The sequence below is a fragment of the Ziziphus jujuba genome, chromosome 8 (assembly GCF_031755915.1).
Source record: "Ziziphus jujuba cultivar Dongzao chromosome 8, ASM3175591v1".
Classification (NCBI taxonomy): domain Eukaryota; kingdom Viridiplantae; phylum Streptophyta; class Magnoliopsida; order Rosales; family Rhamnaceae; genus Ziziphus; species Ziziphus jujuba.
The window spans coordinates 3,067,724-3,081,374 of NC_083386.1; the positions used below are offsets into that span (position 1 = coordinate 3,067,724).

Here is a 13,651-nt window from a genome sequence, read left to right on the forward strand (position 1 = left end):
GGTTGTTTGATAATTTTTCCATTTTTATTATCAGATAAATTGGGGCTGCGTTTGGACAGCATTGGTCAAATTGGTTAAAATTGGAGTTGGATTAGTAAAATTGGATATTATTATGACCTATTTAGAGGTTCAATTTTGAAAGAGTAGGCTTCGAGTGAAAAACCCCAATTTTGGGTATCGGATCCTATGGACACACAGTATAATTGGACTGTCCGGTGTCCAATTTATGTAATTTTATAGTACTAAAAATTAATTTAAGACATTTGGGTCATACAAGTGTCTTTAGTTTAGTTATTTTGAGCCTGAAGAATATTTTATTATATTATAGACACTCGAGTTGAGCCTGGAGGCGATCCTATAGGGAAGCAGGAGTGAGCAACTTGCGGTACTGTGAGTGGTTATTATTTTTAAAATGTTTTGGGCATATAGAATATATATGTGTGGTTGGATATTTTACGTATATACAAATTGATTGAAAGGATTGCTTTATGCATATATAAATCTGCTTTCACTTATATGAGTTATCATTTTATGTGGATTTTAATAAGGTTTTTATTGATTTTTAATTTTGATGAGTTCACAGTGAACTTGTGAATTATGTTAATTAAATATCTTATTATTTGAATTGAGATTTTAAATTATTTTGGAAAATAATTGATTTGAGAAATAGATTGAAAATTTATATGATTTTAAGCATGCTCAAATATTTTGTAAATTTTAAGATGGTTAAAATCGGTTTATGGTGGATACATTTCACTGTGGTATTTCTGATTTTCACATGAAAGGATGATTTGAAAATTTTGACATATTTAAATAAGCAGTGGAATTTAAATATTAAATTATAATTTATGATACAATATCGTTTGAGAAAAATATATATGATTTTACAAAAGTATTTTCAGGATATTATATTTGTTATTTTTAAATTGATGTACCATGTAGTGCCAATATCTTGGATCAATATTATATTATATTATATTACAGCATGCTAGGTTTTGCTACGGTACCATGAGATTTGGCTCAGCCCACAAGATATTACTGCCACGGACCGTTAGGTTGGGATGATCCCACAGGTTAATATTTTCATGGTACCATGAGGTTGGGTTCAACCTACAGGATATTATTACCACGGACCATGTGGTTAGATTTATTCCACAGGTTATTATTGTCACAGTACCGTGAGGTCGAGCGTAACCTATAGGATATTTATTGCCACGGACCGTGAGGTTGGGTACGTCCTGACGGTTATTTATTTCCACAATGCCTTTTGTATATTGAGGGTCGTGAGGTGGGTATATCCCACGGTTTACAGTTTGGTATACCGAATGGTACATTGTATATGTTTTGAATACATTGTTGATTTTCAAATAAGTTGGATTTACTGCACTTTCATAAACATTTTGTGGAACTGCGTTTATAATATTTACGCTAAATGTTTATATTTCGATTAAGGCATTTTGTAATATTATATTATTGTTTATTTTATATCTTTTGAGCATCCATTTCATGATTATAATTTTCGGGTACAAATACGGGTTTTGTGAACTGATTTTAAAAGGGGAACTTTTCGAAAGAGCGAAATGAGAGGTCTTGAGTGAAAGATTTTCACAGAAATAAATTAATATTTTTCTATTATACTCTACCACTCACTGAGATTTCTTTATCTCATGTTTTATTTGTTTTAAATTTATTCCCCTAGGTCCAGGCAGTTAGTAGCAGTTTACCTTGCGCTCCTCTTGTTACTTCGTTTCCTTCCATGACAGCAGCAGTATTATCTTTTCGTTATCTTACCTTCATCTTTTCGGACATCATTTATTTCTTATTTGTACCTCTAAACTTTGTGAACAACCTTAGAATGCTCTGATTTAAATATTGGACTCAGTAGAGACCATATTTCTTATGGGTGTAGTTATGACCTATGGAACAATAGGTTAGGTCGGTTGTGGACTTTGTGCTGTTATGGATTTATTTATATTTATATATTAAGGTATTATTAGTAATGCATGTGTTATTTGTCCAAGTTTTAAGGTGAGGTTCCATTAGATATTCCCTAGGAATTGTCCGGTGGAACTTCACTAGGCGGGACCACTCGGAAGATCCTGGGAGGGTTCCCGGGGTGGGTCCTATCAAAGTCAAGACCCTGGTCCAAGCACAAGTCAAGAAACTCCAAGCCTAATCCAAAGAATGGATATAACTTCAGATAATGAATCACCGCCAAGAAAGGTATGTTCACTCGTAGATATCTATGAATCTACTAATATGGCATTTTTGGCATGTGAGCCTCAAAATTTTGAAGAAGCAGTAAATTCGGATTAAAGCAATGGATGAAGAAATTGTAACAATTGAAAAAAATGATACATGGGTACTAGAAGATCTACCTGAAGGCAAAGATGTTATTGGACTTAAATGGATCTACAAACCCAAGTACAAAGAAAATGGAACAATTATAAAGTACACAGCACGGCTAGTCGCCAAAGGCTATTCGCAACAGCCAGGAATCATGGAGCTCTTCTTGAGTATTCATGTAGGTATAAAAAAGTTGAAGATACTCATTTTTCAGAAAAATTAGCTTCCATTTTTCCATGATACCAACAATCTTTCTTCGAGTGATTAGGATTTTACACCTTGTGAACTTTCAAAACAAGCAATCTTTTTCTTGCAAATATTACAACGAAGCATCAATTCTTGAATTGCCTCCTACCCATTATTGGTTCTGCCTCTTTTCTTCCGAAACCACGGTTAGAATTTGAAGCTCCTCTTCTTGCTTGATATCCTTTAGATTGAATGTTGGGCTACTTTCTTTTATTTTCTGCATAATTCTTCTTTCCTGGAATGTTAATCTTTGACTGAAAGACATGTTCTTTAGGCTGCTTCTTGAACCTGCTAAGTCTCTTTCCATGTGCTTCAAAAGATTCCATCAACTCATGAAAAGTTAGTTTAGACAGATCATTTGATTCCTTAATCGCTGCAACCTCATGCTCTAACTTTGTAGGAAGACTTCTAAGAATTTTTTCTACAACTTTTCTGTCCTCAAGTTTATCTCCAAAACTTTTAATTTGGTTTACATATTCAGCCAACTCAAAAGAAAATTCTTTAATATTTTCGTTGTCTTTCATTGACTAGTTATCAAAATCTCTCCATAAATTTTGTAACTTAATGGATATAACTTTTTAATTGCCTTGAAATTCCTTTTGCAATATTTCCCATGCATCCTTAGCCTTTTTAATTCCAAAAATTCTAGAGTAGATGGATTTGCTTACCCATTTCTGAATGTATCTCAAAGCATAAGCATTTTTCATCTGATTCTCTTTGTATAATTTTTGTTGTTCCTGTGTCCAAGTTGAACTCAACTGTTGGACGTTCTTCATAATCTTCTTCAATTATATCTCATAGATCTTCATATAAGAAATAAGTCTGCATTTGAGAGATTCAATATCCATAGTATTCTCCATCAAATATGGGACTGCTCCCTGTGAATAGCTGAACATGGGGATAGTGGAACTTCCTGCCATTCCCAAGAAGAAAAATATGTTATTCTAATGTTAAACGATTTTTTTATTACTCTAACAAGCAAGGGAGTCTTCTTTTCATTATGTTTTCATTGCAATACAACTAAAACAAGGACTCTAAATGTAGATGCCCATGAAGAGTTCTAGAACAATCTAATTACATTCTTTTGCTTTTCTCACTAGCTATTTAAATAAAACATAAACAACCACAAGACACATTCTAGAAACATTCAAGATTGTTTAAATTAATTTCTAACATATGTGTATAACATGTTCTAAGCTTCATGAGCCTATGTTTAATTTAACCAGCAAATTTATGATGCTTAGGTCTTAGATAAAATGCATGCTCATGGTAGTGGTCCTCAAGTCATGCTAAACAGACAATAGAGGGGACAGCTCAAAATGGAGGTGTTTGATATTTCTTATATATGAATATCTCAGCTGCTTCAACTTCAAACAATGTTAAATTGTATGCTATAACATTGCACGTTTTTTAGGGCCGCGAGTAGGAGAAATGGAATGTGATTGTTTGATTGCGTATGGCGCTAGTTTGTTGATATTTGGGTGTTTGATGATATCTAGCTATCCTTTTGAAGTTCAGGTACAGGCTCATCCGCATGCTTCCACATGGAAATTTACTTTTTAGACAAGGAAATGCATGCTTCTCTGCATCAATTTATTTTTATTTTCCTTCGAAAAAATACAAACATGAGACACTATACGGACTATCACCCATTCAAAAGGATTTTTTCATTTTCTCCAATTTGACGAATGCTATGCATGCATATTCTTTTGGATAGCCTTGCTGATGCTTGAAGGCAAGTGAGTCTATTCTGTGACGTCTTGAGGGCATGTTAACCAATTTGGGATCAGAATGAGTAGGAATTAGAATGAACAGGAATCAAAGCCAAATTGAATTGCAATGAGAGTGAGGGAAACTGTTTGATGTGATTCCGCCCGAGCCCGCTCCACTGATAACCCGCTGGGGTACTGACTCGACACGGATGAAGACTAGGCCAATCACAAGAGCTCAAATTAAGAGAATTAAGGGCAACCTGGGAGTATTTATACAGAGGGTAATCAATCTCAACAGAGCTTGTCCATACTTGAAGATACAAAGCCTATTCGAAGCATCCAAGTGGTGGAAGCCGATACGGACCCGGGTGACGGTTTTGGTACATTTTTGGAGTCCGGGAAGCATGAAATGGTTCCAATGCTTTATGGGTTCAATACATATGCCTAAGAGGTCATGGAATCAAGTTAAATCAGCCTCAAATGCAATCAAAAAGGGCTTGTACGGACAGCATCAAGAATTTGGCCGAATTTACTGTATTGCTTGCTGGCTTTACTGTATTTTACTGTATTAGCCTTTTCTTATTTTTCCAAGCATGGGCAACGTGTGGGACTTCATATTCAGCTTATTTGGCATCCTAAAAAGCATCTAGAGCTGATTTGGAGCTCAAAAAGGTCAAAGATTGGTCAAAGTCAAATTAGTCAAAAAAAACTAGTATTATAGTTTCCTAATTTTATTCTACTTTTTGTTTTAGGAAACTACCATTACTTTTTAGTTTTTATTTATTTATTTTCTGGACAAATAAGTTTAGGAAAGTTATTATTTTATTATTTTCATTGTAAATTAATTAATTCCTAATTCAGAATAAAGGAATTAATTAATCAAATTTAGTTTAGGAAACTTAGTTTAGGACATATTAGAATTCGGTCAAGTTTCCTAATTCCTATAGGAGTCCGGTTTTGAATTATTTTTTAGGGTTTATTTTGTTTCTTTCAAGCCTATTTAAAGGCTTATTTTTCAATAATAAAAAAACTTTGATTTGATTGAGAAAATACTTGTGAGATTAATTATCTCTTTGTTCTTTGAGAACACCTAAAACACCATTAGAGAATTGGTTGTTTTTGCTTGACTTATCAATAGGTTTTCCATCCCCTATTGTGGCGTCTACATTATACCAAGGTTTCTAACCACAGGTTGGTTAGGGGTTGAGGTCAATTCCATTAGAACTTGAACTTAATTAAAGATCCGGGCTAATATAATACGGGTTTAGGAGCAGGTCGTCCTAGGTTCGTATCATTTGGTATCAGAGCTAAATTTTGTTCAGGTTTGATCTATCTTTATTTGCTTTATTTGTTTTTGTGTTATTCTGCAATTTTAGCATTAGGTTAAGGTTGCTTCTATCCCATACACGTTCAGCATCTCTTTAAAAAAAAAAAAAAAAAAAACAAAAACTCATTCCTAGTTGAATTAGGTTTCCTTGTTTTACCATATCTTTGTTTCCTTGTTTGTTGGTTGATTTTTCATATTTGTTCTTGGTAATTTTTGTTTTTTTGGATTTTTTTTCTTTGCTTTTTTAGTCTTATATATTTGCATTCATACATTTAAACAAAAAAAAAAAAAAAACAGAAGGTGACTTGCGGCAACAACTTTAAAAGAAAAAAAAAAAAAAACTGCACTTTTGTTCTTGTCACGGGTTTGGTGATTATTAGGAGTTGGAATTGCAAGTTTTTTTGTTTCTTCTTGCTACTGCAGTTGTGTTGATATTCAGTGAGTATTTAAAAAAAAAAAAAAAGGAAGAAACCCAAATAAAAAAATAAAAAAAAATTCGGTTGTGTTAAATTTGCTGTTGAAGTTTGTTGCTGGGAATTTCTTGTAGCTGCTGATTTGTTGGTCATCTTTTCAATATTTGGAGTTGTTGGAGCTTATTATTGTTGCAGAGAAAAAAAAAAATTGGATTAAAATTGCTAAAGGAATTGATACATAAAAGCTTGGATTACTAAGAACACAACCAACAATCATTCAATATTTTTGTTCTACTTGATTCTTGTTGAATTTGACTTTCCTTTGCCACAATTTTATTCTTGGACTCATAATCTACTACCATCTGGTGCAGTTTTCAAAAATTCCAACATTTTCCCATTATTTTGTGTTTTCTTGTCTAGAAAGCCGAAAAATTAGGATTTGTTAGATTCTTTCGGTATTGCCTACTTTTTGCTACTGTTTTGTTGATAAGTTTAATTAAAACATATTAGTGATCTAATTGCTGTTTTGTGGGTGTTTTAATTAGAACTTTGAGATAATTCATTGAGTGGAAAAAGGCAAGAGTGTGTGAGCTTAAAAGAGGGTAAAAAGCCGAAACAAGTGTGTAAACACGAGTGTCGAGTCTTCATTTGAGTGAAACACGTAAGGGAGTGAAATTGGTAAGGTCCTATTTTATTTTTATTGCATTATTACACTAACATGACAGAATCAAGAATGAGGAGAGGAGATCCACCTTTGAGGATCAATGAGGAGGAATCCGTAGCATTCCATGGCAATGCCCGAGCTACCGGGAGTGGAGACCAAGTGGACATGAGAGCTGTTTTGGAGTCAATACAGCGGGTTAGTGCTCAAGTTGAGCATGTGAATCAAAGGATGGGAAGGCTAGAAGTTTCCCAAGGAATTCCGAACACAAGAAATAGGCAAGAATTCCATGGAGGACGAGGCCGAGGACGAGGAGGTCGCAAGAGACCGAGAAAGGAATTTGATGAGGAGCCATTCGGTGGAGACTTTGAGGAAGGTATGGATGAAACTTTTGCTGTCCAAGATAGAGCTGGCCGTGGAAGATATAGGAGGGAAGAAACAGATGGCAATCTTAGCAATATCAGGATCAACATCCCACCATTCATGGGAAAAAGTGACCCCGAAGCATATTTGGAGTGGGAAGAAAAGATGGAGATGATATTTGACCGCCATAATTATTCAGAGGCTAAGAAGGTGAAATTGGCAGCAATGGAGTTTGGCCATTATGCACTCCAATGGTGGACGAATGAGCAAAACACCCGAAGGAGAGTTGGTGATGACTTGATTACTACATGGCGACAAATGAAAGGAGCCGTGCGGAAGCGATTTGTACCATCACACTATCATAGGTTGCTATATCAAAGACTTCAATCTTTATCTCAAGGACATGGATCCGTGGAGGATTATTACAAGGAGATGGAGATGCTTATGATGAGATTGAACTTGAATGAAGATAGGGAAGCAACCATGGCAAGGTTTCTTGGTGGTTTGAATCGTGAAATAGCCAATCAACTAGAATTGCAACAATATGTGGAATTGGAGGAGATGTTGCATGTGGCTATTAAATTAGAGCATCAATTCAAGAGGAGGGGTGTAAGATCATGGTTTGGAGGTGTTTCCAACAGTGGAAGGTCCAATTCAAGTGGCTGGAGGAACAATCCCATCTATGAAAGCAAGCCAAAGCCAAAAGTCAAAGAAGAAAGTTCAAATTGGCCAAGGAAGGAGACTAGAACTGAATCTGTCCAAGCACCAAAGAATGAGGTAAAATTAGATCCTAAACCTTCTAGAACTCATGATGTTGTGTGTTTTAAGTGCCAGGGAGGAGGACACATCGCTAGCCAATGCCTGAATAGAAGAATCATGGTGTTAAAGGGCAATGACGATCTAGAATCGAAAAGTGAAGAAAGTGAGGATGAAGCCAAGCAAGAGGAGGACTTGGAGGATGAACCCGAAACCTTGCAAGCATCCAATGCTGAATTAAACTTGCTTTCTAGGAGAGTACTTGCTGTCTACAAAGATGAAGAGCAGATACAAAGAGAAAACATCTTCCACACTCGCTGCGAAATACAAGGTAAAATTTGTAGCATGATTATAGATAGTGGGAGTTGTACTAATGTGATAAGTAATCTTGTAGTTGATAAATTGTGCTTAAAAACAATAAAACATCCTGAACCATATAGATTACAATGGCTTAATGATAGTGGTGAAATAAAAGTTAATAAACAAGCCAAAGTGAAATTTAGTATAGGTAGATATGAGGATGTAGTCTTATGTGATATTGTACCCATGATTGCTGGACATATACTATTAGGTAGGCCATGGCAATTTGATAAAGATGCTACTCATTTTGGTCGAGAAAATAGTATTGTTTTCAGGTTTAAAGGGAAGAAGGTCAAGCTGGAACCATTATCTCCTAAAGAGGTTTACAAAGACCAATTACAAATGCAACAAAGGAGAGAAGCCGAAAAGCTCAAGGAAAAAGCAAGTATGCCACCAACGGCTTCACCATTTTTTCAAGAAGGTAAGAATGAGGTTGCTGATCAAGGTAAGGTTTCTAAGACTCATATTGAGTGGAAAGATCAAGGAAAAACCGAAAGAGAGGGGAAAGAAAGTGGCAAACTCGAGAGCTTGGAGAAGGAAGGGAAATTCGAAGGTTTGTGCCAATTCAAAGGGGAAAAAGAAAAAGAAAGAAAAGAAAGGTCAAGTAGCAACTTTTATTTGAGTTTAGGGGATATTAATAATGTTATTGAGTGTAAGAAACCTTTGCTGGTCATAATTTATAAAGAAAATTATTTTAATGATCAAACTAACTTTGAAGAACTTGAATTGCCAAGTTCAATGATTTCTCTTTTGAAGGAATTTGGAGATGTCTTCCCAAATGAAATTCCAATTGGACTACCATCCAATCAAGAGGGAAAAGGTGACCTTGCTGTCCAAGGTAAGTCTTCTAATACTCAGGTTGTGTGGAAAAATTTTATTAAAACCAAGAGTGAGAAATTTGGTGCAAAAGCCAAGTGTGAGGAAGGTGAGATGGCCGTGAGTGGGAAAGGAAAAGGAAGACAAGAATGGAAAAATATAAATTTTTATCTTAGCTTTGGTGATGTTAATAAAGTAATTATGAATAAGAAATCATTGCTGACCATGAATTTTAAAGATACTTATTTAAAGATGTCTTTATTGCATAGAACTTTATCTGCATTGTTGAGAGCTTTACTTAGTGGCAATTTGAAAATTTGGGAAATATTGTTTGCTAACTTTAAAAAGTGTAATTTTTACCATAATGAGCATGTATTTCTAGATTTTGTTGTAATAGTGTTTGACCCGGGAGAATTGGTTTGGTTGCACTTACAAAAGAAAAGGTTTCCTAAACAAAGAAAGTCAAAGCTCATGCCGCCTATGGATGGACTTTTTCAAGTTTTGGAGCCGAATAACAAGAATGCCTACAAGCTTGATTCACCGGGTGAGTATAACATGAGTGCTGCATTTAATGTTGCTGATTTAACTCCTTTTTCTGTAGGTGATGATCTTGATTTGAGGACAAATCCTTTTCAAGAGGAGGGGAATGATGTGATTCCGCCCAAGCCCGCTCCACTGATAACCCGCTGGGGTACTGACTCGACACGGATGAAGACTAGGCCAATCACAAGAGCTCAAATTAAGAGAACTAAGGGCAACCTGGGAGTATTTATACAGAGGGTAATCAATCTCAATAGAGCTTGTCCATACTTGAAGATACAAAACCTATTCGAAGCATCCAAGTGGTGGAAGCCGATACGGACCCGGGTGACGGTTTTGGTACATTTTTGGAGTCCGGGAAGCATGAAATGGTTCCAATGCTTTATGGGTTCAATACATATGCCTAAGAGGTCATGGAATCAAGTTAAATCAGCCTCAAATGCAATCAAAAAGGGCTTGTACGGACAGCATCAAGAATTTGGCCGAATTTGCTGTATTGCTTGCTGGCTTTACTGTATTTTACTGTATTAGCCTTTTCTTATTTTTCCAAGCATGGGCAACGTGTGGGACTTCATATTCAGCTTATTTGGCATCCTAAAAAGCATCTAGAGCTGATTTGGAGCTCAAAAAGGTCAAAGATTGGTCAAAGTCAAATTAGTCAAAAAAAACTAGTATTATAGTTTCCTAATTTTATTCTACTTTTTGTTTTAGGAAACTACCATTACTTTTTAGTTTTTATTTATTTATTTTCTGGACAAATAAGTTTAGGAAAGTTATTATTTTATTATTTTCATTGTAAATTAATTAATTCCTAATTCAGAATAAAGGAATTAATTAATCAAATTTAGTTTAGGAAACTTAGTTTAGGACATATTAGAATTCGGTCAAGTTTCCTAATTCCTATAGGAGTCCGGTTTTGAATTATTTTTTAGGGTTTATTTTGTTTCTTTCAAGCCTATTTAAAGGCTTATTTTTCAATAATAAAAAAACTTTGATTTGATTGAGAAAATACTTGTGAGATTAATTATCTCTTTGTTCTTTGAGAACACCTAAAACACCATTAGAGAATTGGTTGTTTTTGCTTGACTTATCAATAGGTTTTCCATCCCCTATTGTGGCGTCTACATTATATCAAGGTTTCTAACCACAGGTTGGTTAGGGGTTGAGGTCAATTCCATTAGAACTTGAACTTAATTAAAGATCCGGGCTAATATAATACGGGTTTAGGAGCAAGTCGTCCTAGGTTCGTATCACTGTTTAGCTATTTACTATGACTATAAGAAATGGGAATATGAATGAGAGTCATGTGCATAAGGTTGTTTACTAACTATCAGAAATTGGATATAAAACGTATATACATGCAGAAAGAGCCTTGTCATAAATAATTGATTTATTTCTTAATTATTTAATAATGGTTATTGGAAATTTAAATGAAATTACTTCGAGTGCTTCATTATAGCTTATACTTCCACTCTTGCAGGGCCGTAGAGCTTGTGGTTTGTTGGGTTATTACAGCAATATGTTGAAAACTGGAATGTTCGTCATGCAAAAGTGGAGATAATTTCTCAACATTGAAGCTTCCATATGCTCATAAGCTGTTAATTCAGGTAAAACATTATGACTTAGTTATTTTATATTTATATTGTCATTTTTCGTATAAAATTTAAGACCGATGTACGCTAGAATACAGATCTTCTGACTTATATTTTTATTGCCTTTGAACATTTTCTTTAGCTTTTATAGATCAATGGATGACATTTCTCTGTTCAATGATTGCTCACAGGAACGCCAATCGATTAGCATTGTCCTTCGATTACAACTAGCAGAGGCAAAATCAATCGTTGTTTCCTTGTTGTATTTAAAGTATAAGAAAGGAATTGAGTTGTAAGCCTCCAAATTCTGTAAATTTCCTTCTTGCTAGAGGCCATTATCTTGCTAATGAGAGCATAAAGCAATTTTATATTTGGCTATTTAGGAAGATAGTAAAATAATACCACAGTGTTTTGTTCTCTTCTATTTTTGTTGTATGGGGAGTTTACATATAGCAGCTTCATTTATATATATCCAGTCGTCAGGGCTCTTGTCTCAGTTTCTAATTCCTTTACTTGTAACGGCGGGCTACCGAACTATTTTCCTCAAAGATAAGAAGCTCCTAGAGCTTGCTAAGCTTGATTCATGGCCATGAATTTTAACAACATACAGAGCCTCTATTTCAAATTTGATCGGCAGTGGAAAAATTCATGAAATACCATAGAACTTGCAATTATAATATGGAATTGGAAGGGAACCTTTGGACTCAGATTGCATCTCTCTTCCTTTTCTATTACCAAAACCTACGTAAACTTTGACGGTGTTGCCTATGTTACCAACCAAATTCAACAGAATAACAAGGCAGTGAAAGATTGTGCCATGATGACTCGATGAGTACAGCCAATAATATTGCATGCCATCCAAAGCGGCCTTTTTTTTTTTTTTTTTAAATCAAACTGCGGGCCTTTCTTTTTATTTCACTTGAAGTATTCTTAGAAAAAAAAAATTCTAGATTCCTGAGCATTTACTTTTCGGCCAGATATCTTACAAAAGTCCTCAAGGCATTAAAGAACCACACTGACTTGATCAGTCGAAGCTTCTGAAAATATAATAAGATCATCCGCAAACATTAAATGAGAAATGTTAGGCCCATTACGAGAAACCTTCAAGCTTTTCCACTTACCAATGAAAATTTGTTGAAGAATGGCATGAGATAACTTTTCCATATAGAGGGTAAAAAGAAAAGGGGATAAAGGATCCCCTTGTCTAATCCCTCTACTAGGTGTGAATCTCTTTGTAAGCTCCCCATTCCAAATAAGTTGCATGCTGTCCACTCTAATACATTGAAGAATAAGCTGAATCCAGTGAACAGGAAGGCCATTTTCTCTTAAAGTTGCTTCAATGAACTCCCAATTAACTCTATCAAAAGCTTTTTCTAGATCAATTTTCCAAAGAATCATACCTTTCTTTTCCTTGGACTTGTTAAAAAGATGAACCATTTCCTGAGTGATGACAAAATAATCAATTATCTGCCTCCCAGGAATGAAGCTAGTTTGACTAGGATGGATTATTTTACTCTTGATGGGCCTAAGTCTTGAGACAATAACTTTGCTGATCACTTAATACAGGGTATTGCACAAGCTTATGTGCCTAAACTGCATCATGGTTTGAGGGCAATCACTTCTGGGAATAATAAAGATCAAAGTATTATTAATACCTTAAGGCAGAGTGCCAGAGAAGAAGAAGTCTTTGAAAAAGTTGCAAATATAGCTACCAATGAGGTTCCAATATTTTTGAAAAAACACAACAGGAAGGCCATCGATGCATGGAGCCTTCCAAGGACCAATATTAAAGAGAGCACTCTTGATTTCCTCGTCTTTAATATTGTGATTGAGAGCTCCTAAATTGGCTTCATCTAGACGAGGAAAGAGATTCGGTATAGGAGACCTGGAATCAACAGGTTCTTGAGAGTAAAGACTTTGAAAAAATTGAATAGCCATGTCTCTTAGAGTTTGTTTATCAGAAATCCAATTACCTGCTTCATCCTTCAAGAGTTCCACTCTATTTTTTCTTCTACGGATCAAAGTGGAAAGGTGAACGTAATTAGTGTTTTTATCTCCATGTTGAAGCCAATCAAACCTTGATTTTTGTTTCCAAAGACATTCTTCTTGCACCAAAACAGAGTTTAATTCCGAAATCAGTTGTTGTTCCAGAGAAGAAAGATAGGGACTGTCATTGTAGCAAAGTTGTTTTTGGATTCCATTGAGTCTTGCTAATAACTTTTTTTTCTTGAAAAAAATATTATCGAAGACCTCTTTAATCCAATCTTTTGACTTATACTCGAAACTTTCAATTTTCTGCAGAATATTTCCAGAAAGAGCCTGATACGAACCTAGGACGACCTGCTCCTAAACCCATATTATATTAGCCCGAATCTTTAATTAAGTTCAAGTTCTAATGGAATGGACCTCAACCCCTAACCAACCTGTGGTTAGAAACCTTGGTATAATGTAGTCGCCACAATAGGGGATGGAAAACCTATTGATAAGTCAAGCTAAAACAACCAATTCTCTAATGGTGT

At 35.1% G+C, this 13,651-nt stretch overlaps 1 protein-coding gene across 1 annotated transcript; it reads left to right on the plus strand.

Moving 5' to 3' along the window:
* Positions 1-2,320: 2,320 nt before the first annotated feature.
* Positions 2,321-12,974, plus strand: LOC132804987 (uncharacterized). The gene is made up of 4 exons (XM_060819572.1): positions 2,321-2,524; positions 11,021-11,076; positions 11,275-11,368; positions 12,699-12,974. The coding sequence occupies exons 1-4, from the start codon at positions 2,321-2,323 to the stop codon at positions 12,972-12,974; spliced, it is 630 nt and encodes a 209-aa protein (XP_060675555.1).
* The last annotated feature ends 677 nt before the right edge of the window (positions 12,975-13,651 follow it).